Source organism: Ochotona princeps, chromosome 9 (genome assembly GCF_030435755.1).
Source record: "Ochotona princeps isolate mOchPri1 chromosome 9, mOchPri1.hap1, whole genome shotgun sequence".
Classification (NCBI taxonomy): Eukaryota; Metazoa; Chordata; class Mammalia; order Lagomorpha; family Ochotonidae; genus Ochotona; species Ochotona princeps.
In genome coordinates, this window is record NC_080840.1 from 37,136,956 (window position 1) to 37,161,759 (window position 24,804).

The 24,804-nt window shown below is 41.8% G+C and overlaps 1 protein-coding gene across 2 annotated transcripts in view; it reads right to left on the reverse strand.

Moving 5' to 3' along the window:
- Positions 1-24,804, reverse strand: part of LOC101520491 (zinc finger protein 260-like) — a 69,591-nt gene that overhangs the window by 14,926 nt on the left and 29,861 nt on the right. The window contains exons 1-2 of one of the 2 annotated variants that reach the window (XM_058668604.1): positions 20,930-21,117; positions 17,598-17,655 (exon numbers count right to left, since the gene is read on the reverse strand). In XM_058668604.1, the coding sequence (XP_058524587.1) occupies positions 17,598-17,612 (15 nt within the window). In that variant the 5' untranslated portion in view covers positions 17,613-17,655; positions 20,930-21,117. Of the gene's footprint in view, positions 1-17,597; positions 17,656-20,929; positions 21,118-24,804 lie in introns of those variants that run through there. The other variant, XM_058668605.1, reaches the window with a different exon arrangement.

Below are 24,804 nucleotides of genomic sequence, written 5' to 3' on the forward strand. Positions count from 1 at the left end.
TACTGTGTCACCCAGAAGAGTGGCCCCAGGTTTTGCTATGACAAATTTGCTTTCCATCTTTTCCAACTCAACCTTTTTTGGGTATAATTATTCATATGGTGATCCTGCTCAGTGTTTGCTCAACCCTGGAATGCCTGAGTACTGTGTACCAGCAATGGTGGCCGCTCAGATATATCAGCATTTGCTTCGGCTCGTGGGACAGTGATACAGAACTGTGCCTATATCTATAGTAACTCACGCAGTTGGGAAGAAAATGTAAATGTGACCTGTAAGAGTCATGTCTCTATACCCCCTGCCTTTGTATGTGTTTCCCCACCATTTATGTTTTTGGTTTCCCATTGGTTCAATGTTTCTTTTTTGAATTGTAGTGAATATGGGGGTGGCTTGACCCAATTTTGGAATGGGTTAGGCACTGCTGTGCTGATAATGGCAGCTGGTCCTTGAAGTTTGATAATTTAACCAGAGAGTTCCACACGCAAATTCTTTCCATCAATGCCATAGGGGTAAGAGTAGCTTCAGTAGAGTGGTGGCTCGATTGGGTCTTGAGAGGCCTTTCATTTGCTCGCCAGTGGGCTGGTCTAACCAGCATTGGTCTGCTCCTTGTCATTCATGTGCTCTGGGTTGGCTGCATCACCCTAATTTGGGTGTGGCGCCATTAAGCCCAACAGCAGGTGCTAGTGCAAGCGGTGCTTGTGCTCCATAGACGAGAGTCCCCCAAGGTATGGCTGAACATGCTGGACCGGTAGTCAAAGACGGGTAAGTATCTGATATGGGCTCTACCAACCTAAGACAGGCGCCGCGTCCACGGCCGCGCGGTCAGCCCATGATGGGTAAGGAGAGTGCTAACTCGGAACACCTAAGACAGGCACGGTCCCTTGCTAATTAAACAAAAAGGGGGAGCTGTTGAGAGCGCCTAACGATCTATGGGGCTGTCTAGCACAGCACCGCAGACCAACGCCCTGACGAGGGCAGTGGTAAACAAGTTCAGGAAGTGTCTTCCCCTTGGGGCGTGGCTGTGTGTCCTGCCTGCGGGGTGACCTTTTAGTTGATTGGCCGCTTCCCACGTGCAGGGGTGACCTTTTAGCTGATTGGTCGCTTCCCACGTGCAGGGGTGACCTTTTAGCTGATTGGCTAGGTGTTATATATAAGCAGGTTGGGTCCTGGAGTGGAGGGCAGACAGAGTAGAGGAGCAGACAGAGCAGAGAGGCAGACGGAGTAGAGAGAAAGAAGGAGCAGACGGCTTTCCTGTTTGCATGCTGCCTGATGGAATAAAGAGTTTCTACACAGTCACTCAGTGTCGGGTTTTCTTCCGCGGGTTCGGAGATTCCCTCATCTACACAGTCACTCAGCATCGGGTTTTCTTCCGCGGGTCCGGAGATTCCCCGACAATCAGGAAGTTCTCCATCATAAAGATCTCAACTATATCTAAGTAAACAACTTAGACACTATCCTACCACAAGCACATTGTTAGATACAGACACAGTAACTTTAAAAATTCATGTGCCAATTCAAGAACTAATAAATGTGTGTGTGTGTGTGTGTGTGTGGTAGGTTATACTTGTGCTCCTAACAGATGCCATACTTTGAGTAGTTTAAACAAGCAATGTTTCTGTTTCCACAATTCTACAGGAAAGGGAGTCTAAGATCAAGTTATTTCCTGACGATGTTGCTCTTTCTGGTTTACAGATGGCAACCAAGTCTGTAACAGTCCTCCTGTATGTGCTTCTGTGGTGACTGCTCTCTCTCTCCCATCTCCTCTTTTCCTTTTCTTCTAAGGTCACTAATTCTTAAATTCTTCTGATTTCTTGGAGCCATAATGATCACCTAAAGTCTCCTCAGTCATACTGGGTTTAGGATTAGACTTAAGTATAAAAAACCTGAGGGTCTTAATCCACTGAGTTAAAGGTATGGTGTCCCTATCTGTATAAGAACTGAACATCCCCTTTAAATTTAAAGTTTATCATAGGGCCTGGCATGATGGCTCAGTGGCTAAATCCCCTCGTTGAAACTGCTAGCATCCCATATGGGGAACAGTTCATGTCCTGGATGCTCCATTTTCTTTCCCTGCTTGTGGCCTGGGAAAGCAGTCGAGGACGGCCCAAAGCCTGGGGACCCTGTACCCATGTGGGAGACCATGAAGAAGCTCCTAGCTACTAGTTTGGGATCGGCTTAGCTCCGGCTGTTGCAGTCATTTGGGAAGTGAACCAGCAGATGAAAGATCTTTCCCTATGTCTCTCTTTCTCTCTGTAGATCTGCCTTTCCAGTACAAATAAATACATCTTAAAAAACAAAAGTTATGATCTTAAAATACAGAAATGTGAAATAAAATCAGACTTCATTTTGTGAAACAATAAGAGAAGATAATCACTCTACCTTAATTGCTCAAAATACACCCTTATCAGATCATCCTATCCACTTCTACTGTTCTCTTTCACACAACACCATAAACCATAAATCCACTGTGGGGTTTATAACATATACCAGTAAAATACATGACATACAGAGTAAAGAAAGTGGGAATAGATAAATGGCAATATTTTGCCATAAACTTCCTATATACGAAGAGGTATAATACTATTGGAAGGTATACTGTAAGTCAAAGATGGACACAGTGAACCATAAAAGCATTAAAAATTACAACAACAGGGCCCAGTGTGGTAACCTAGTGGCTAAAATCTTTGCTTTGCATGCGCCAGGATCTCATATGGGCACCAGTTCTAATTCTGGCTGCTCCAGTTCCTACCCAGCTCCCCGCCTATGGCCTGGGAAAACAGTCGAGGGCAGCCCATGTGGAAGACCCAGAAGATGCTCCTGGCTCTTAGCTGCAGATTGGCTCAGCTCTGGCCATTGTGACTATTTTGGGGAATGAATCAGCGGATGGAAGATGTTCCTCTCTGTCTCTCCTATCTGTATATCTGACTTTCCAATATAAATAAATAAATAAATCTTTAAAAACATTGCAACTAATAAATCAACAAAAGAGCTCATGGGCATATAAAGACAGGAAATGGTTTAAATTTGTCATGGAGGCCATAATCTGCGTATTTCTATTTCACGTAAATTACTCCTAGGAAGGAAAGACATGACTCATGTAGCAAAAAGTAAAACCTGGGAAATCTGAAACATTGATACAGGGTAGAGAAAACAAAAACTATGAAAAAGACAAGAGAGATTCAGTGAGGCAGACAGATTTTTATAACATAAACAACTTAGAATTCCAACAAACTTATAGCACAATCACCTGACAAACTGGAGAGGAATCAAAATAAAAAAGCAGATGGAGCTGGTGCTGTGGCATAGTAAGCTAAGCCTCCACCTGTAGCAATGATATTGACATTAGCACTAGTTCAAGTCTTGCTGCTTCCTTTTCAATCTAGCTCTCTACTAATGGTCTGAGAAAGTAGCAGAGGATGGCTCAACTGCTTGGAGCCCTGAATCCACGTGGGAGGTATGCAAGACGATCAAGGCTCTTGGCTGCAGACCGGCCCAGCTCTAGCAGTTAAGCTACCTGGGAAGTGAGCCAGTAGATGGAAGATCTTTCTGCCTCTCTTTCTCCCACTATAACTGCCTTTCAAAATAAGTAGATAAATCTAATAAACAAGTGAACAATCCTCAGACAGATAATAAGAAGCAGGCACTAGAAACGGAAGGGAAGGGGTAACTGGCTACCGATCATAGCAAGAAATACAGAGTTGAGAATTTAAATCCAGGTAGTTAACTCCTTCATATTAAAAAAAAAGTCACTCCTCTGTGGGATGAATGCCCACCTTCTCTGTAACACATGATGCATAAGATCAGGATAGAATCCAGAATCACTACACGAGTAAACAATAAAATATGACTTCTATGCAAGAGAAAGGAGTACAAAAAAAAAAAGACTCGAATTAACTCAGATGTTGCTAGCAGCAGACAAGATGGTTAATTTATCTCCAAATATTTTCAAGTACTTAAAGGAAGATGCAAAGACAATGTGTTAAGGAAGATTGCCAGAAGAGTAAAAAAGGGGAAATTTGGACTTTCTAAAGTGTAGTAACTAACATGAAAAAATTTACTCACCAGCTTATCAGTAGATGAAAAGGACAAAACCAAAACAACAACCAAAAAACGCACAATAGAAATTAAATGCTGTTAATTTTAATTTATGTCCCACAAAAAGCATATATCGGCCACTTAATTCCCAATACAACAGTTTCTTTCCTCCTGAATGGACTAATAGAATGCCCGTTATAAAAAGGCTTCCGACCACGAGTCCCCTCTCCCACTCTCTCACCACCTTATATGCTATCCTGTCACAAGATGGCCCTCCACTGGATTTCCCAGTCTCCAAGCGCTAAGAGATGATTTTTCTTTTCCTTAATGCATCTCCAAATATGCAGTCGTTTATCAGAGCAATACAGAATAAACATAGAAGCCAGATCAAACAATATTTTCTAACCTTTATGAAAGAAAAAAGAAAACCGGGCGAAGGTTCAAACACTGGTGGAGTAATTTAGAAAGCAATTTAACCTACAGTAGTTCAGAAAGTCCTATCTGGGCTTCTGGCTGGCACCTCAGCTTTGGAGGTGCTGCCGACTTTAGCCCCACTCCAGCTTGAACATGCCCTGGCGCCTGCCTCGGCTGCTCGTTCAATTCTCAACCGAAGTCCCACAGGGATGAAGACCCTAGGACCTAGCCCCTCTGTGTCTCAAGTCTACCTAGTATCACCTGGTATGTGTGGTGTACACATCTGGGGTACATAGGCTGCGTAATACCCTTCTCCAGCTGGTCTCAGCTTCAGTGAGTTCCCAATTCCAGCCCCAGCGCAGCCCAACCCACCTTAGCCTTGGCAGGTGCTGCTGGTATTATCTCCCTTCATCAGCATCCCAGACTCAAACCATACTGGAGCTTGAGCCCAATCTGTCTTTAATACACACAACTGGTCCCTGACACTTGCACACATGAGCTTCAGCCCACATGAGCTTAGATGACTGGCCCAGGCTGACTGCAGCTCTACTTTGGCAAGCCTGCCCCAGAGCTTGGTGGGCATGGTTAGATTGCTAATTGCTCACGGCAGCCCAGGCTGCACAGCCCTCCTCTCCAGTCTGCCTTAACTTTGGTGAGCACCCCAGACTCCAGCCCAAGTGTAAGCCTGCCTCAGATTTTCTGTAATATCCCAGTCAGGGAACAAGAATAAGGAAGAGACAAAAGCAGCCTTTGGGATTCTGGAAGCCATTAAATGATCTAGAATTTACACTACTGGAATTTCAAAGGGAAAGGAGAAAAGTTAAATGTGATGAAAATCTATTCAACAAACAGCTGAAAAAAATCCTCAATTTAGAGAAAGTTCTGGACATGCAAGAAGAGGCCATAATGCCCCAACTAGATATGATTAAAAATACCACCACAATACATTTACAGCCAAACTCTCAAATGTGAACCAGCAGACAGAAGATCTTTGTGTATACTGACCTTTTCAATAAAAATAAATAAATCTTAAAAAAAAAAAAGAATCCTAAAACTTGTCAGAGACCACATCAAATTACTTCAAGAGAACCCCATTAGATGGGCAGATTTTTCATCAGGTGTTGTGGTACAACAGGTTAAGCTACTAATCAGGACGCAAACTTGCCATATAATAAGAGTGCCTAGATCAAGAATCCTCTCTACTTCTGATCCAGTTTCCCATTAATGTGGCTGGGAGGCACAAATTACAGCCCAAGTACTTGAGTTCCTGCCACTTTATGGGAGACCCAGATAGAGTCCCTGTTTCCTGGCTTCCCAGTCCCTGCTGTTACTATGATTTAGGGGAGTGAAGAAGAGAATGGAAGATCTCTGTTCTTTCCTTTTTTCCTTTTTCCCCTCCCTTCCCTTTCCCTCCTTTTCCTTCACCTTTTCTCCTCTCTCCCATCCCCTCCTCATTCCTCTCTTTTATCTTCTTTTTATCTAAGATTTATTTTATTCCCATTTAAACGGCAGAGTCCCAGAGAGAAGGAGAGATGGAGAGAGAACTTCCATATGCTGGTTCACTCCATGATTGGCTACACTGGCTAGAGTGATCTGAAGCCAGGAGCTTCTTCCAGGTCTCCCATGTGGAGGCAGCGTCCCAAGAATGTGAGTCATCCTCCATTGCTTTCCCAGGCCTTAAGCAAAAAGCTGGATGGGAAGTGGAGCAGCTGGAACTATAATTAATGACCATATGTGATTCTGGTGCTGGGGGGTGAAGAGGTAGCCTGTGAGTCACCATACCAGCCCCTCCTTTTCTTTTTTTTTTAATTTATTCATTAACTACATTGTATTATGTGACACAGTTTCATAGGTACTGGGATTCTCCCCATCCCTCCTTTTCTTTTTAAACTCTACATTTCAAATTAGTAAAACTTAAAAAACAAAAAAGTATAAGCCTGGAATGACACCAAGTTCTGAAAAACAATAATGGCAGGCCAAGAATATGTTCTGTCATGCATAAATGCAGAAACAAAAACTCCCCAAGACCAGCAAGAACTGAAGGAATTTGGCATCATCAGACCAGTATTACAAAAAATACTTAACCGTGTCCTATGTTTATGAACAAAGAAAGACAACTGCCAGCACACAAATACGTGAAAGTATGAAACTCTCTAGGAAAAGAGCAAAGAATAATCATAATAAAAATGAGAATGGTGTAGGTGCTGCAGTATAGAAAGCTGCCACTGCATTGCTGTCATCCCCGTGGGTGCGGTTTCAATCCTGGATACTCTATTTCCTATCCAGCTTCCTGCTAATGTATCTGGAAAAGCAATGGAGGGTGGCTAAACTCTGGGCTCCAGTACTCATCTGAAAGACCTGGAAGAATTTTCTGGCTCTTGGTTTTGGACTGCCGAGCTTTGGCATTGTGGTCTTTTGGGGGAAGAAAACCGGTGGATGGAAGATATCTCTCACTGTCTTTCTTTTTTAAAAAAAAAAAAAAAGATTTATTTATTTTTATTACAAAGTCAGATATACAGAGAGGAGGAGAGACAGAGAGGAAGATCTTCCGTCCAATGATTCATTCCCCAAGTGAGCCGCAATGGCCGGTGCTGCACCAATCCGAAGACAGGAGCCAGGAACCTCTTCTGGGTCTCCCATGCGGGTGCAGGGTCCCAAAGCTTTGGGCTGTCCTCCACTGCTTTCCCAGGCCACAAGCAGGGAGCTGGATGGGAAGTGGAGCTGCCGGGATTAGAAGCGGCACCCATATGGGATCCCGGGGCGCATTCAAGATGAGGACTTCAGCAGCTAGGCCATGGCACCGGGCCCTCTCACTGTCTCACTGTCTCTCTCTCTCTCTCTCTCTCTCTCTCTCTCTCTCTAACTCTGCCTTTCAAATACTCTTTTTTGATTGAATGACATTTTATTAATAGACTACATGCTTATAATATACTCATACACAATATATTATTATATGATGATGCATTATTTTAAGAGGTATGATTTTTTGAGAGCAAATTTAATCGGTATCTAAGGAGATTCCTTTTTCTTTTTTTTGAAATTTATCGTTCAATTCTATATAGTCTGGGATTCCAGTCCCCCCAATTTCCACCCCACGACTGATTTTTTGCATGTCAAAACTCTTCATAAGGAGTTACAATTTCATCAGTCTGCTATTTAAGCGTGCCCCGACATTGCTGGTACAGACAATGTCAGACAGTCCATCATCCCATTGTTTAGATACAGCCAAGACTTTCATTGAGAGTTCATCTTTTGTTTGGAAGCAGAGATGCATGTTGCATGTGTCTTCACTTCTGGATATGGTAGTCTCCATTACTCCACCACTATACATTCCAATTTGCATGACAGATTCCTTATATCAGAGATAACATATGGTATTTCTTTTTTTGTAACTGACTTATTTCACTGAGCATAATGGTCTCTAGTTGGGACCATCAAGTTGCAAATTGCATAATATCATTTTTAATGGCTGAATAATATTCCATGGAGTAGATGTACCACAGTTTCTTTAGCCATTCCTCTTTGGATGGACATCTGGGTTGTTTCCTTGTCTTTGCGACTGGAGATTGTGCTGCTGTAAATATAGGATTACAGATCCACTTCTCATATGTAGTTTTAATTTCTTCTGGGTATATTCCTAGGAGTGGGAGAGCTGGGTCTCAAATAATCCCTAAAAAATATTAAAACAAAACCACAAGACTAAGGTACCACTTATTATTAATAATCATGAATATAAATGAAAAGCAGATATAGACTTTTAATTGTGTAAAAACAACAAAGCCCAACGACATGTTGCTTATAAGAAACTCACTTTACAGGCCTGGTACAGTAACCTAGTGGCTACAGTCCTTGCCTTGTATACACTAGGATCCCATATAGGCACTGGTTTTAATCCCGGCTGAACTGCTTCTCATCCAGCTCCCTGCTTGTGGCCTGGGAAAGCAGTCAAGGTTAGCCCAAGACCTTAGGACCCTGTACCCATGTGGGAGACTCAGAAAAGGGTTCCTGGCTCTTGGCTTCTGATCAGCTCAGCTCTGGCTCTGGTGGCCACTTAGGGAGTGACTCAGTGGATGGAAGATCTTCTTCTCTGTCTCTCCTCCTCTGTGTATTTGCCTTTCCAATAAAAATAAATAAATCTTAAATAAAAAACTCACTTCACAAGTAAAAACAATGAAAGTGAAAAAAAGCAAAAAGATACTCCAGTTGACAACTATAGAAATGATCCCTAGACAATAGTAAAACTACAAAGGCGTATGGGGGGAATCAGGAGCAATCCTGACAACCTCTTAACAGGAGGTCATACGCATGGAGCGGGGAGAAACCCCAGAGTGGAGCAGGTAGACAGGAGGAGGCTTGTTTCCCAACCCTGAAGACTCCTAGATCCTCACCAAGGACTATCAGTACGGACACCAAGGACTACATCTCAACTGCCAAGGAGACCACGGGGCATTGGAGTGCCTTTGGAGGCCGAGAACTCTGAGATCACCCACCCCCATTGGATCTACCACATGGGATGGAAGAAGCCCAAATCCTGCCTTGCAGGATCCAAGGTCATCGGAACAACAGCCAGGAGCCCTGAGTGGTCCACAGAAACAGAAGAACAGTAAACTTCCTTCGGGACTAGGGAGAGGAGCTTTCTCTGGTCCTTGCCTGGTTCCAACTTTGGGACCCCATCCTCTCTTGCAATGACCATCAGGGTTGCTCCGGAAATACCTCAAAACAAACAAACAAACAAACAAACAAAAAATCTAGAATAGATAGAGAACAACAAGGAAAGCTTTGAATCAGACAGGAAACGTTCAGCATGGATGCACTTATACCTCACGGGTGGGACACAAAGATTAGTTACTCCTCACTAGGGTATTGAAGATTTCTCTGCACACCCCTCCTAAAACTGTTCACCTAAACTGTTGACATATGTCTTGTTAGAGTTATAGTGTTAGACTACCCGAAAAACAGCCAAGTTCAGCAAAATCATGCTTCAACACTATAAACTACTAAATACTAAAATTAAAATAGACACGAGACAGCTGAATAGTGCCCTATAGCCATTTTAAGGTGTATAGAAGCCAGTTGTATATAAACTAATAATTGAAATGTCAATGTAGAAGTCACAGGATGTGGTTCAGAACTTGCATTCTTTTTTTTTTTTCTTTTAACATATTGGTTACTCAATACCATGTCAAATAAGTCCATAATGTTGTAAATTGTTGTTGATGTTATGTTGTGGCTTTTAATTGATCGGGATGATATTCTGCCGGCTCTACCTTCAGACCAGAGATGGTCTCCCCAAGAAATCGTTGAACTTATCTGGACATTAAGATGCTGGACTCTATGCTTGGTAAATGCTTGCAATGAAAGAATTTCAACTGAATTTGAACTGTGGTAATGCAACAAGGTGGAGGAATCCACCATGGGGGGTGGTTTGGTGAGGGATTGGGGGAATCCCAGTGCCTATAAAACTGTGTCACATAATGCAATGTAATCAATAAAAAGATACTCCATGCAAATGGCAACCAAAAATGAGTTGCTTCACTGACAGCAGACAAAAAACCTTTAAGTCAAAATCTGAAAGACAAAGATGGCCATTAAGTAATAATCAAAAGGTCAATTCATAAAGAAGTGGAGGTCAGCACTGTGGTGGATAGGATTAAGCCACCACATGAAGCAAAAGCATCCTATATCAAGTATCAGTTCAAGTACTGGCTACTCCACTTCTGATCCAGCTTCCTACTAATGTGCCTGAGAAAGCAGCTGATGATAGCTAAAGTACTTGGGCCCTGGCACAGACATGGGAGACCTGCATGAAGTTCCAAGATCTTGGCTTCAGTCTGACCTAGCCCAGTCACTGCTGCCATGTGGGGTGCGAACCATTGGATAGAAGGATGGAAAATCTTATTCTCTCTCTTTCTTTTTCTCCCTCACTCAACCAGTCTGCTTTAAAAAAAAAAAAACTATTTTAAAAAAGATACAATTTTAAACATATCTGTACCTATGGCTGGAACACCAATTTTATACAAACACATATTAGATTTTTAGGAAAACATAGCTGCCATTATAATAGTGGGGGAACCTCAACATCCCATTCTTATTAATGGACAGATGGTCTTTAAGAATGCCAAGAAAGATACCTAAATAGAACCACACTATAGACCAAGAGGACCTCACAGGTATTTACTGGTCACCCAAAAGAGCCATAGTATGCAGCTTTCTCATCAGCACATGCACCATTCAAGGACAAACCACATAGTAGGCTGCAAAACACACATTAAAAACACAAACAGTCATATCAAATATATTTCCAGACCATAATGAAATAAAATTAGAAATCAACAGCAACAACAAAAAAATTCCATAGAAAATTATCCAAATGAGTGGATACTGAATACTATGATCATGAATGAATTAGAGGCTACTGAGAAAATCAAACAGGAAAATTTAAAATTTGTTTTACAAAAATGGAAGCACAACATAATAACAACAATAGCAATACTAATAAATGGAGAAAAAAAGAATAGGGTAAAGAAATAAGTGAATAAAATATGGAGTGATAATTCCTTTTGTAAAAAATTGGGCTAACAAACATTTGCTGTAAGATTTTTTTAAATATACCATTCGGTTTCTTAAAAGATAAAATTGCTAGACTAAGAAAATAAGCCACCTTAATAAATAAGTGATGAAAAGCAGATCTTACAACTGATACCACAGGAAAGTACAAAGAATCATTAGGGACTACAATGAAAAACCATAGGCCCAAAATTGAAAATCCTAGTAGAAATGTATACATTTCTGGACACATAAAATCTTCCAAAAGTGAACCAAAAAGACACAGAAAAACTGAAAAACAGACAACATATTAGGAGACCGAATCAAATGTTTCCAGGACCAGAAGGCTTGACTTTCAAATTCCACCAAGAGTTCAAGGCCAAACACCAATCCTTCTCGAGTTATTCTTAAAAAGTGAAGGAAAGGCACCCTTACAAACTTATCTTACAAGGCCACAATTATCCTAATTCCAAAACCAGGTAAGTGCATGCACCTGTGCACACACACAACTGTATTAAGTGAAATCAGACAACACACACACACTCACAAATAATGCTCTCTCTCTCATATACAGGATACATACCGGATGCAGGAGATTGGGCAGTAAGTATTAAAACATAATAGGGTGAACATCTTTCAGGTTTTTGTATTTAGCTGCACAGTAGGGTAACTATGGTTCCTGATGACATGTACATATGTGTGTATATGTGTGTATTTATATATCTAAAGATATATACGTTTCCACAAAAAAAGATGGCTGCTTGGCAAAGTAGGTTAAAGCTATAATTACACATTGCAAAGCTGCACTGCACTCCTTAAAAGTTTTATGTTAATCTAAAGTTTAACAGCAAAAGAAAAGCCATTTTAAATCATCAACTTTACAATGAAAATATATCAAATAGGCTAAAGGAACTTTATCAGGCTGAAAGAAAATGATGCCAAAGGTTAACATGGATGTACAGCAAACAGTAAGGAGCAGGTATGGACAATAATGAAGGATTACGCATCTTTTCAGTCTTGCAGTTTTTATGAATGGCCAGTCTCTGCTATCTAGACATTTGGGATATGTACCAAGAGATGGCAGCTCTTCTGTTTCTATTTCCCTTTCAAATACAGATATTTTTAATTTTAACAAAGGCATGATTACCAAAGCAAAAATGATCATAGCATGTAAGAGGTCCATGATGTAAGTTCATTCAATATATAAACACATAATGCCTAGAAACAATGGTATAGAGGATAGGCATCAATGGTGGAAGTATTCTACTAAGAAGTCCCTATATGCTATGTGCAAGGGTACAACATTACTCTAAGGACACTGTAATGAAGTAGAGGTTTGTATTATAAACCCTTGGAGAAACAGAAAACAAATACTTCTCACGGTTATGGGTAAGTCACATAAAAGTTATAGTGCATTTGCAACATACATGTTTGCTGGTGAACCCTGCCATAACAAAGACTACAGCTTGGTGGCCTAAGCAGATTCCTTTGAGTGAAAGCCCTGCAGGAAGCTGCCTGCAAGTTTGGTTTTTTCCTGAGGTCTTTCTCTTTGGTTTGGAGATGGGCAGCTTCTTACCATGTTCTCACACGGCCATGACCTGTTTTGTGAGCACCCAGCTCTGTTGTCTCTCTTACAAAGACATCAGCCAAATTGGATTAGTGTGCACCCACAGAACCTCATAACCTTAGTTACTCAGTTGTCCAAATGAAGGTTTAGAGTATCCACAAATGTGTTTTGGACAGGGGAAAGGATACGATTCAGTCTATAACACAGAGCTAAAAACCAGTAAGTTCTAATACAGGATATTAAATACATTTGGTTAACAAAACGGAAAGTAGTAAAAGAGAACGATCAAATCAGATAAAATGAACAGAAAACAGGCAAATGGCAAACATAATTTCATGTAATCACATGGCTAGTCAGTTTAAATGTAAATGCACTAAATATTTAGGCAAAAATTGTTAGACTTGATAAAGAACAAGACACTTCAATATGCTATTCATAAGTACCATGCTTTAAATGTAAGAACACAAACAGATTGAAACCTAAAACATAAAGAGGTAATACTAATCAAACACTAATGATGAAAAGCTTAAGTCCTGGGGTGGGCCTCTGGCCTAGCAATCAGGATACTAGTTAGGAAACCTGTATCCCATACCACTGTGCCTGGGGTCAAGTTCTGGCTGTGGTTTCTTGTTAATGTAGACTCTGGAAGTCAACAGATGACAGCTCAAGTGTTTGGATCTTTTTTGCTACTCACTGAGGAAACCTGGATTGAATTCCCAGCTCCCAGCCACTGCAGGCATTTACAGAATGAATCAGCTCACTCCCCAAATGCCTATAAGCAGCCCAGGGCTGGGCCAGGCAGAAACCAGCAGCGCAGAACTCCAGGTGAGTCTCCCACGAGGGTGAGTCACCATCTGCTGTCACAGGGCACACACTAGCAGACAGCAGCACTGGAAGAGGAGGAGCGAGATGCAAGCCAGGCACTCGGTTATGGGTACTGCTATCCCAAGTAGTGTCTTAACTGCCGTACCAAAAATCCAGCACTCAAGTGATTTTTAAGAAATACTCAAGTCTTGGTGGCAGATGAAATAAATTTCAACCCAAAATGTACTATCCAAAGATAGAGACACTTTTCATATCAATCATTGGATATGAAACTTTAAAAACCCACAGAACTCAATGAAAAACAAAAAAAGTCTGCAATTAAAGTTGTAAACTTTTTCTTTCAATAATCAATGGGGGGAACATAACAAATCAGTTGTTCTATGCACATCAATGAAAACACACTGACCTTGTTGAGTTTACAAACCATTCTGTGCAATCTTCATCAGGAAAGAACATATGCTGAGCCATAAGACAGTCATTAGAACTCAACAAAAACAGAGAAACTCAGAAGGGCTTCACCCATCATTTTCTAAATAAGTAACAATCATCTCTTACATTGTGTTGTGCTATCGAACTGTAATTGCGAATTTAAAATGATAAGGTAGGAGAAAATGCGAGAAACATTATGACATGATTTGGCAAAAACTTATTCATTATGATACTAATGCTGCACAAGTAACAAAAGAAAAGAAGATGAACTATGTAATTAAAACCTCTAAAAAAGGCACATTATCAGGGTCAGGGGACTGAGCTGCCATTTGAGATGCCTGTACCCATGCTGAGTGCTTGGGATGTAGTCCTGTGTCCAGTTCCAATCTAGCCTCCCGCTAATGAGCAGCCAAAATGATGGTCCAAGTACTTGAGTTCCTAACACCTGGGAACCCGGTTTTGGCGTGACTGTCCAGCTATTGTAGGTATCTGAATAGTAATCAGAGGATGGGAGATCTGTCTTTCCTTCTCTGTCATTGTCTTTCAAGCAAATAAACAAAACTTTCTTTTCAAAGATGAATTTATTTATTCAAAAGGCAGAGTAACAAAGGAGAGACAAAGAGAAAGACACATAGAAATATTTTCTACACACTGATTCACTACCCAAATGGTTGGGCCAGGTAGAAGCCAGCAGTCAGGTACTTTATCCAGGTTGCCTATGTTGTAGCAGGGTCCCAATACTTGGGCCATCTTCCACTGTTTTTCAAGGCATATTAGCAGGAAACTTGATCAGAAGTAGGGCAGCAGGGACCGGAACCAGACCTCATACGGAATGCCGGCACCACAGCTAATAGTTTGAGCCATTATGTTATGCTGCCCCCTCAAAAAAGCTTTTTAAAAAAGACACTATTAACAAGTAAAAAGACAACCCCAAGGAATGGGAGAAAATACTTGCAAAACATTTGTATAAAGAGATAAATATTCAGAATATAAACTATATAGGAAAAACCCTATAATTCAAAACAATTTAATAAGAAAATAACTTAAACAATAATTTTTATAAAGATGGCATACAAACGCAGAATGTTCAGGTTGTCCTATGAGCCAGGGCTGCTATGGGGTGAGGGGAACATATCCCAGGAGGATCACAGACACCCAGCCAGTGTTGGCCCTCCTCTTGCAAATAAGAGATAATCTGGCCTTTTGAGTATGCTGGGGCAGGTGTTGGGGATGGGAACAGGCTGATAAACACAGGGAAAGATGTTCAACATCAGTCATTAGAATACATGTGTGCTCTCTGGTCTCTCTTCTTATAAAACCACCAGCATTCAACTATGAGGTGGGGTGGTGTTCCTCCTTGATGAAATTATCTAATCCTCACTGCTTCATCCCTCATGAAAACCACAATGAAATATTCTTCACACCTACTGCAATATCCAATATGAAAGACAACAACAACAACAAAAACAACAAGTGCTGGCATTGACATACAAAGATTGAAACTCTAATTCACTGCTAGTATGGGCATATAATGGTGGAGCTGATGTGGAAGACAGTATGGAGACTCCTGGAAAATTCTAACAGAATTACATGATACAGATATCCAATTCCTGGGGATACAGAAGGGAAAGCAAGGATTGCATCACGTATTTGTAAGTTTCATGTTTGCAGCAGCGTTATTCACAACAAACAAAAGGGGGCAGCAATCCAAGCTTCCATGGAAAGATATATAAACATGATAAATACCCAGGCTTTAGCCTCTTTTTATTGCTAGTAACAAAATACCATATACTGGGCTCACATTCCTGGTCCAAGGGTGAGCAGTCATATTAGCTAATGGCTCTCCTGCTGAAGAAAGTCCCCAAATGGTTCAAGGCATCACACAGCAAGAGAGGCAGCACAACATGTGTGTGTCTCTCTCATGACAAAGTCACTAGTATCCAACCATGGAGGGTGTTTCCCTAATGACTATCTACTCCTAAAGAATTCACAAAGAATCCACCTCTAAAGGCCATATTTCCTTTTTTTTTAACACCTCAAAATTAAAATGCAACCCCAACACTGAGTTTTGGAGGGAAAGAGCATTCCAACATACATGGAATGTTATTAAGCTTTAAAAGAGGACATTTTGACAAATGACACAGTATGAATGGACCTTAAAACATTGCTCCATAAAGTAAGTCAATAAAGAAATGACAACCACTTATATGAGGTTTCTTAAGTAGACAAAGTCATACAGGCAGCAAACAGTGGCAGACATTCGGCACAGTTACGGCACTATTTGGCATTCTGAGGGACTGGGATGGGGTTCCGCCTGTGTTCTAATCCAGCTTCTCATTCATGGGCTGGGGAGATAATGAACAAAGGCTCAAGCATTGAACTTCCTGCTGCCCATACGGGAGATTCAACATGAAGTTCCAGACTACTGGTATCAGCGTGACCCAGCTCTGGCTATTCTGGGCCTTTGGGAAGTGAATCAGGGTACAGAAGATCTCCCTGTCTCTCCTCAAATGGAAATGAAAATTCATTAATTAATTTTAAGAGACAGTTGATTAAGGATCACCAATGTAGGCGGTAGAGAAGAACATGAATTAGGTGTTTGAGGAGTCAGCATCTGATCATCTGGGGAAGATAAATTCTGTAGATGCATAGTAGTGATGCTTCAAATCATATGAATATATATAATATGCCGGTAATTTTAAAAAGTGTCCATTTTTAAGTTACATATGTTTTACTACAACCCAACTGTTTACCAGAGTTCTAGTCTGTACTTGTAGTTGTCACTGATGCATATATCTGCTTTTCTTACTCATTGCTTGATTAGATGAAACAATGCAATCTTAAAAACAGCTTGAAAACAGGACAAGTCATTTTTGAGCTACACATGTAGTATAAACAGATATATTGACATACAAATGTATGTGCAAAGGTACAAATTAGAGAAAGAGTTCAAGAAAATCACATTGCAATGGTTTGAGTCAAGGCCAGCTGGTAGTATACTCACATGTATAAGAGAAGAATGAAGGATCAAACAGAGAAGAATTTGCAGGAGATCTTGAACAGTAATTTTAAATATGACAGAAGACTCAAGTAACGTAAAGACTAAAGAATAGTCTTTGGATTTGACAAGAATTTAAGACACTAGTAAGCTTTTACAGAATTGAACTAAGACTCTATTGAGTGAGCCAAGGTACAAACAAGCAATGTAAATATTAGCCTGAAAATGTTAACTTTGGACAGTCTGTGGATAATAACCAGCACATGTATGTAGCTGGGAAGAAATGAATGGAGAATTCTTTAAGGACCTGTAGGTGATTATATCTTCTAGATATTTCTGGATCCATCTGTAAATGAATTCCAACTTTTCAAAAGTTATCCAGGACCAAACCATATTTGGCAACTCCAGAAAAAGCCTAATAACTGATTTTGTGTTTCATCACAAAGAATTACTACCACTGAATGCTGAATGGCTGAGCGTTTATTTCCAAAACAAGAACACTGTCCACTACATTAATTCTACTAATAAAGACTGCTGAAGCCTTGATATCCCATGAGTCTTCTCTTAGGATCAATTTGAATCATCAAATACATGTGACTTTCTGTTGAATCTAGATTCAAGTCAGATGTCTCTAACGTCTTATAACCCTGCCAGCTTTCTCCTGTTTGTATACATATTCCTCTGATACTGAATTTTATCTATTTTTATTTTTCCATTTTAATTATTGAGATTTCAAAAAATTCCTAAAATACAATGAAAAACAAACTGGAGAATAAGTAAACAACTTACAGGAGATGTATTCATCTTCTTTACTTTTGGAACCACGTAGGGGATTCTAGAATCAGACCTGGAAAAAAGGGTGTAGAGAAAGCCATGAGAGAAATGACCTGGCTTGTTCCTAGAGTCTACAGCACAAAGTAAGATCATGTCAGAAACCAGAGTACACCAAACAGATCAGCTGCAATACCAAAACAAAACACATCAGAACAAAGCCTCCCTGCTGAGCAACGAGAAGGGATGGGAATGACCCCATTGAGAAAGCACCCACAATTCTATCAGTGGGTAGAGATGAAATAGAATCATTAGGTTAAAGAAAACATTTATTGGGGCCCGGCGGCGTGGCCTAGTGGCTAAAGTCCTCGCCTTGAATGCCCCGGGATCCCATATGGGCGCCGGTTCTAGTCCCGGCAGCTCCACTTCCCATCCAGCTCCCTGCTTGTGGCCTGGGAAAGCAGTCGAGGATGGCCCAATGCACTGGGACACTGCACCTGCGTGGGAAACCCGGAAGAGGTTCCTGGTTCCTGGCATCGGATTGGCACGCATCGGCCCGTTGCGGCTCACTTGGGGAGTGAATCATCGGACGGAAGATCTTCCTCTCTGTCTCTCCTCCTCTCTGTATATCTGACTTTGTAATAAAAATAAATCTTGGGCCCGGCGCCGTGGTCTAGCGGCTAAAGTCCTCGCCTTGAAAGCCCCGGGATCCCATATGGGCGCCGGTTCTAATCCCGGCAGCTCCACTTCCCATCCAGCTCCCTGCTTGTGGCCTGGGAAAGCAGTCCAGGATGGCCCAATGCATTGGGACACTGCACCCGCGTGGGAGACCCTGAGGGGGTTCCTGGTTCCCGGCTTCGGATCGGCGCGCATCGGCCCGTTGCGGCTCACTTGGGGAGTGAAACATCGGATGGAAGATCTTCCTCTCTGTCTCTCCTCCTCTGTATATCCGGCTTTCCAATAATAATAAAAATAAATAAATAAATAAATAAAAATAAATCTTTAAAAAAAAAAAAAGAAAACATTTGTTACTTTCTTCCTAAAGTTCGTATGAAGAAATAATTTAAAATGTAAATATGCCAAAGAAACATGCAGTTGCTAAAATTCACATTATAGGAAATGCTGCTGTCATATTAAGTATTTTACTGTTAATACAGATGTGGCATACAGGACTATACATTACTGTTTCCATACATCTAAATTCCAAAGGAAGTATGCCTCTTGGAACCCACGTACCAACAGCTGTACAAGAAAAGTGTACATAATGTGTTTTACTACAGCATGTTTCTTCAGGAATGGCTCCAAACAAGACCTCCCTGCAACCACACCTTCACTGGGTCCTCCCCCAGAAGAACTTTGGCTTTGCCATCTCACTTGCATTAGCCATTGGGACGTCGGTAAATGTGATACCATGACCTCAGATAGAGGCCTGAGGTCTGCCCTGCTAGAAACACAGGGCCTGACCCTGAGCCTGCACAAACCACCAGCTGTGTGAGTGAAGCCATCTTCAAGTCAGGACACCAGATGACTAGACCCTCACTTGTGAACCCTGGCAACACAACGGCACCTGCCCAGCTAACTCACTCCAAAGTATAAACTCAAAACTGCAAATAAAATGCTTATATTAAAATAAGATCTAGTAAGCTTTTTGTGATTTGTTACACGTGAAATGCTGACACATATTGGAGAAGTGGGGAGAAAGAACTGAATTACATGCCAACTCCAACAATCAGAACTTAGCAGTCGCATGTAGAGGCTTTCATAAGCACGATAAATGTCAACCAGATGGATCCTGGCAAGGCTGCTGGCACCGAGAGGCCGTGTGAGTCACGCAAAATCCGAGCACGTAAGACCATTTTTACATTTTTATTTATAGGTGAGAATTATATTGTTGTATCTATATTTTAAGAAGTTAGCAGTCAAAATGTGCTTCAGTTGAATTTCGCTTTTAACAATAACAGGAAATAATCACAGTAATCTGCTACAGCATTTATGATTTTTAACAATAGAAAACAATAGAAGCAGGAATGACTTCCTCACTAACATTAAATGGGAAAATCCTGGATTATAAACCCTTTGGACTCTCATCAGCCACAGAAAGCCTGTAGGGAGGGGGGCAAGCATATTCAAGGTGATGTCTTCTCAAAACCATATTCTAAGCTGATTACCATTCTTGAAGTTGATCTCAGGAACAATCGTGGGTTTAGAACTAATTATGGAAAACTAAAGAACATAACCAAAACATCAGGCCGCCTGACATCTACCAACTGGGTGACACTGGCCAGCGCACTTATTTACTGGAGCCCAATTTATTTCATCTCTCTTATCAGGCAGAAAGATCTGGGCAAACCATTCCCATGCTCCCGAAGAGAACTATCAAGATGGAGCGAGTGTCAGCATCATCTCCAGACATTGAGTGTGACAGTCCAGGTTTCGGTGAGGGCCAATTCTCTCACAAATGAGGGCCGAATAAAAGTGATCAGAGTTAGACAGCCAGACAGACATTTTCAGATATTACAGAGTATCGTTCGCTGAAGGCCACACCTTCAAGATCACTCTAGTGCGATTTCCTAGGACATCTGCCCTTCCTTCTCAGCCCACTCACATTTCCCTTCTGAAAGTGGGGGCAAACTTTGTGACCCAGTCTCAGATGCAACATGGATGACACAGGGCAGCATCACTGCAGTGTCCATGAGCGTAGCTTGGGCCATTCAACCTAGGCCTGTCCCCCTCTTTCGGATTCTTAATTCTTCTGTGAAACGCAGAGGAAGAGAGAGTGTGCTGCAGAGGACCACCCTCATGGGTGGAATTCCTATTGTTGGCGCCCCTTCTGCACAGAGAACAAGACCCATGCTCCCATGAACAGGAACAATCATCTGCTACCCCGCCCTCCCTCCTGGAACTCCGACTGTCACTGGGAACTGGAGGGGGACCAGGAACTTCACTTGCTGGACAGATGCCACGAAGCGCCGCAAATACGACTGCTCCGCGGAGACTCCCTAGGGCACACACGCCAAAACGGTTCTCTCTGGGAGGCTGTAAGCTGACGGCACACACCAAATGGACCTCTCGGTGCAAGGGCCTGAACAGGGACACCCCCAACCTGCTGCCATCTTAAACAGATCACCCCAATAGTGGGAGCTACAGGAGCCGAGTCTTCCCCCTTGGAGGCACACCCGGCCTCCCGGCTGTACTCCAGATCCTGACACAGTGCTCCTGAAACCACAGTCTGCGTCACGCCTTCCTCAGCCCGCAGCAGAGCCGCCTTCCGCCAGGGACACCCCCTTCCAGACCCTGCCCACGTCTGCGGCGCACTTGAACCCTGTCAGGTCCTCCTACCCCAGACTCACCAACTTCCCCGTTCCCACCAAACAGGACGTGCGTTCCGGCCTCTCCCCAAGACTTGCCGGGGTGCCGCGGGGCTCCTTTCAAGCACCCTCCCGCTGATCTTCAAGGACACAAAGCCCAAGCTCGGTGCCAGCAAAGCAGCGTGTGCCGCGCCGCAGCATCCGGAATTTGTCAGAGGAAGATGGTGGGAGTGGGTGGAGCCGCACACGCGCACAGGGATCCCCGAGTGGCCTTCCCACAGTCCCGAGCTGGTGATGTCAGGAAAAGGTAAGACTACACTTCCCACAAGCCCTGGCGCCCCTTTGTTAGGCAACGAAGCGGGTAGGATTTCAGTGTTTGCTAAGGGGGCCTGCTCCTGCCGTCTCTGTGTGGAGACGAGGTGTGAAAGGAGAACTGGCGGTTTTTGCCTGTGTGACAACCACACAGAATTCAAACTTTCAAATTCCTGGTTAAAAAAAAATTTCACGGGCCCGGCGGCGTGGCCTAGCGGCTAAAGTCCTCGCCTTGAATGCCCCGGGATCCCATCTGGGCGCCGGTTCTAATCCCGGCAGCTCCACTTCCCATCCAGCTCCCTGCTTGTGGCCTGGGAAAGCAGTCGAGGACGGCCCAATGCATTGAGACACTGCACCCGCGTGGGAGACCCGGAAGAGGTTCCAGGTTCCCGGCATCGGATCGGCGCGCATCGGCCCGTTGAGGCTCACTTGGGGAGTGACTCATCGGACGGAAGATCTTCCTCTCTGTCTCTCCTCCTCTGTGTATATCTGGCTGTAATAAAATGAATAAATCTTAAAAAAAAAAAATTCACGCTGGAAAAGAAATGTGCTGTGAATGGAGGCATGTATATCTGAGCAGAGTTTTAATTGTCAATTTGTTTTTTAAAGTTCTGGTCATTAGATTGTATCTCTAGGCCCAGGTTTACTTATTACAGATGCGTGCTAAATGACTATATTTAGATACTTACACGTGAAACTAGTATCCTTATGGCAACTCACTTCTTTGCCCTTTAAAAAAATATATGCTTGATGTTGGGGAGCACATTTGGCATAGCGATTATTATGCTGCTTGGCCGCCTCTCTCCTCTATGGGGGTGTCTGGGTTTGTGTCCTGCCCTTGCTCCTGATACCACGGCCCTGCCAATATGCACCCTGAAGGCAGTAGGTGATGATGGAAGACTCACATGGAAGACTCACATTCAGCCTGTGACTCCTGCCCCCAGAGGGGGTCAAATTCCACAGTTGGGTAAACTATCCTATGGCTCATCACTACTGAAAATAGGTCATCATGTACATTGACTTGCTAAGTTTTGCCTTAATTTAATTCATTAAAATGCTCTTTTTAAAAAGGCATGCAAAAAGATCAAGTCACCGTTCTCATTAATCCCAATGACATGTTCCGAGTTAACCACCGTTATTAGTTTATATGCTGCCAAAATTTCTGCTCGCGGGAATATCCATGTCTATCTCATACAGAATGTATATCATGCAGAAGAGAAGTCACATCCAGGCTTGATTTTGGAATACTGTCATGAAAAATTGCATGCAACAATTGTGATAACATATCCTTTAAAAAATGATGTGGGTTCATACATGTCTTAAACATTTTCATTGAGATGACTATAACTGACTTGCCATACAATTCATCCATTTAATATGTGTAACTGAGTGATCCACATCCTTATTGTCAATTTCAGAATATTTTTATCACCACAAAAGAAACTCAAATCTCTTTAGCTATTTACTATCACCCATCCTTCTAACCTACCAACTACCTCTCACCCTCAAATCTACTGTTTCTGTAGATTTGCCTACTGGAGACACTGCAGGTGTCCCATACCCAATGTAGACTCTCCCTCCACAGGTAGTGTCCGTGCCCTACCTCCAAACACACTCAGAACCCAGTCCCAGGAACAATGAACTGCAGGAACAAAAGAAAAGGATCATGTGTAACCACACCAGGGACATTAGACCCTCGACTGCCAGCTGCAGGGAGAGGCAGCGCTCTGCTGTTGATGGCATTTGGCTAGAATGAAGCATCCACTTCACTGTTGTGGGGAAGGGGAAGCTGGGAGCAGGTCTGGAATCATATATCACTGAATCCTTATGCTGTAACTGAATCCCAGTAGAGCTTCCTCAGAAAAGATTTCATTTTCTGTGTATGTCCTTGAGACCATCATTGAGAATTTAAAAGATTGGCTTTTTTATTTATTTTTTCTTTTTTTAGTAACATTCAGAAACCAGTGCTGTGGCACAGCTTGTTAACCAGCCACATCTATCTTGTTCATGGCATCAGGTCGAGTCCTGGCTGTTCCAGTTCTGATCCAGCTCTCTGCTAATGCACTTAGGAAAGCAGTAGAAGATTGCCTAAATAATTTTGCCGCTGCAACCCACATGGAAAACCCAGACAAAGCTTCTGGTACCTGATTTCTCCCTAACCCAGCCCTGGATTTTGTGGACATTTGGGAAGTGACCCAGCAGATAGAAGATCTTTCTCTCTGCCTCCCCACTACCTCTGTAACTCTGTCTTTAAAATAAATCAATAAATTTTTTCCCATCAAGTTTCCTGGGATTGAAGTTCATACAGCTAATCATGCTATCATGCTAAAGATTGCTCTAGATGTACATGTCAATGTTTGCATGAGCAGTGCTTATGAATTATGTTTGCAATTGCTACATGGCTAGTAAAAAAAATTAGACTCAATCAGTTACTGGAAATCTGTGAATGCATTAACACAATTATTCATGTGTTTTGTTATCATCATTTAAATTCTATAACTGGCAACCCCATTTGTAAAAAGCAAATTAAAACCTGGCAGTAACTTTTTAAATGTTAGATATAGTAAAAGGCAATCAGAGAACTGAAAATCCTAAAATGATTCACTGTGCCATTAATTTATAGATCATATTAAAAGGATAAAAATAAGCATCAATAAAAATATTGCTATGATTAGATTAATTTTAGAGGTATATGTATTCCTGGATCTCTGGAATCTTCTGAGAAATACCTGCACACTGTTTATGGGAAAACCCTGAATTCTTGGAATACCAGGAAGCAAAACAAGAGATAGGAATGATCTTGCGGTTTTTTAGACTTCCCAGGAAGGACAGTTTGAGGCATGCTCTTTGCTGTCTACACTAAAGTGATAAAATTGGAATCCTGAGTTTTTGCATTGTAAATGTTTATTGAAGTAATTGGATCAGAATCCTAAATATTGTAAATTCTTTACCTGCTTTCTGCTCTATGCCACAAAATAACCCCTCATTATATATTTATCCAATATCATGTGGCTATTAATTTTCTCATAGGTAATTGCTATAAAAACCCCCATTTACTTTGTTTGACACACTTCTTGTTCATGGCAAGAGGGGGCCACCCAACTGGGCATTGGAATCATTTCACTTGCCTTGGAGTCTCACAAGATTTCTTGGAACACCAACACTGCTACAATAATAGTAGACTTATGATTTCTGAGAAAGTGCTTTTTCTGTGTGTCACATTGTCATAAGCTCTAGTTTTGATTAACAACTTAAAATATGAAAAATCTTAATGAAAATATCCTGCATGTTGATTGATTCATGCTCATGTAAACTGAGGTTTCTGTTTTGTTTCACATAATCATGTGTTTATGTTTTAGAAACAGTAAGTACAAGAAATCATACATACTCTACATAAATACAGTTTCACAACACCATTTGGAAATTTATAAATCATCAGTGCTAATTCTTATTATTTCTAATATTTCTTAATATTCCACCTTAAAGATTATTATTTTAATTTGACCTGTTTACTATCATCAGGCTTGTCCATCCTGGCTTTTTGTATGTGTATTCAGGTGTTTGTGTATCTATTTTGTGTATGTGTATACAGATGTTTGTGTATG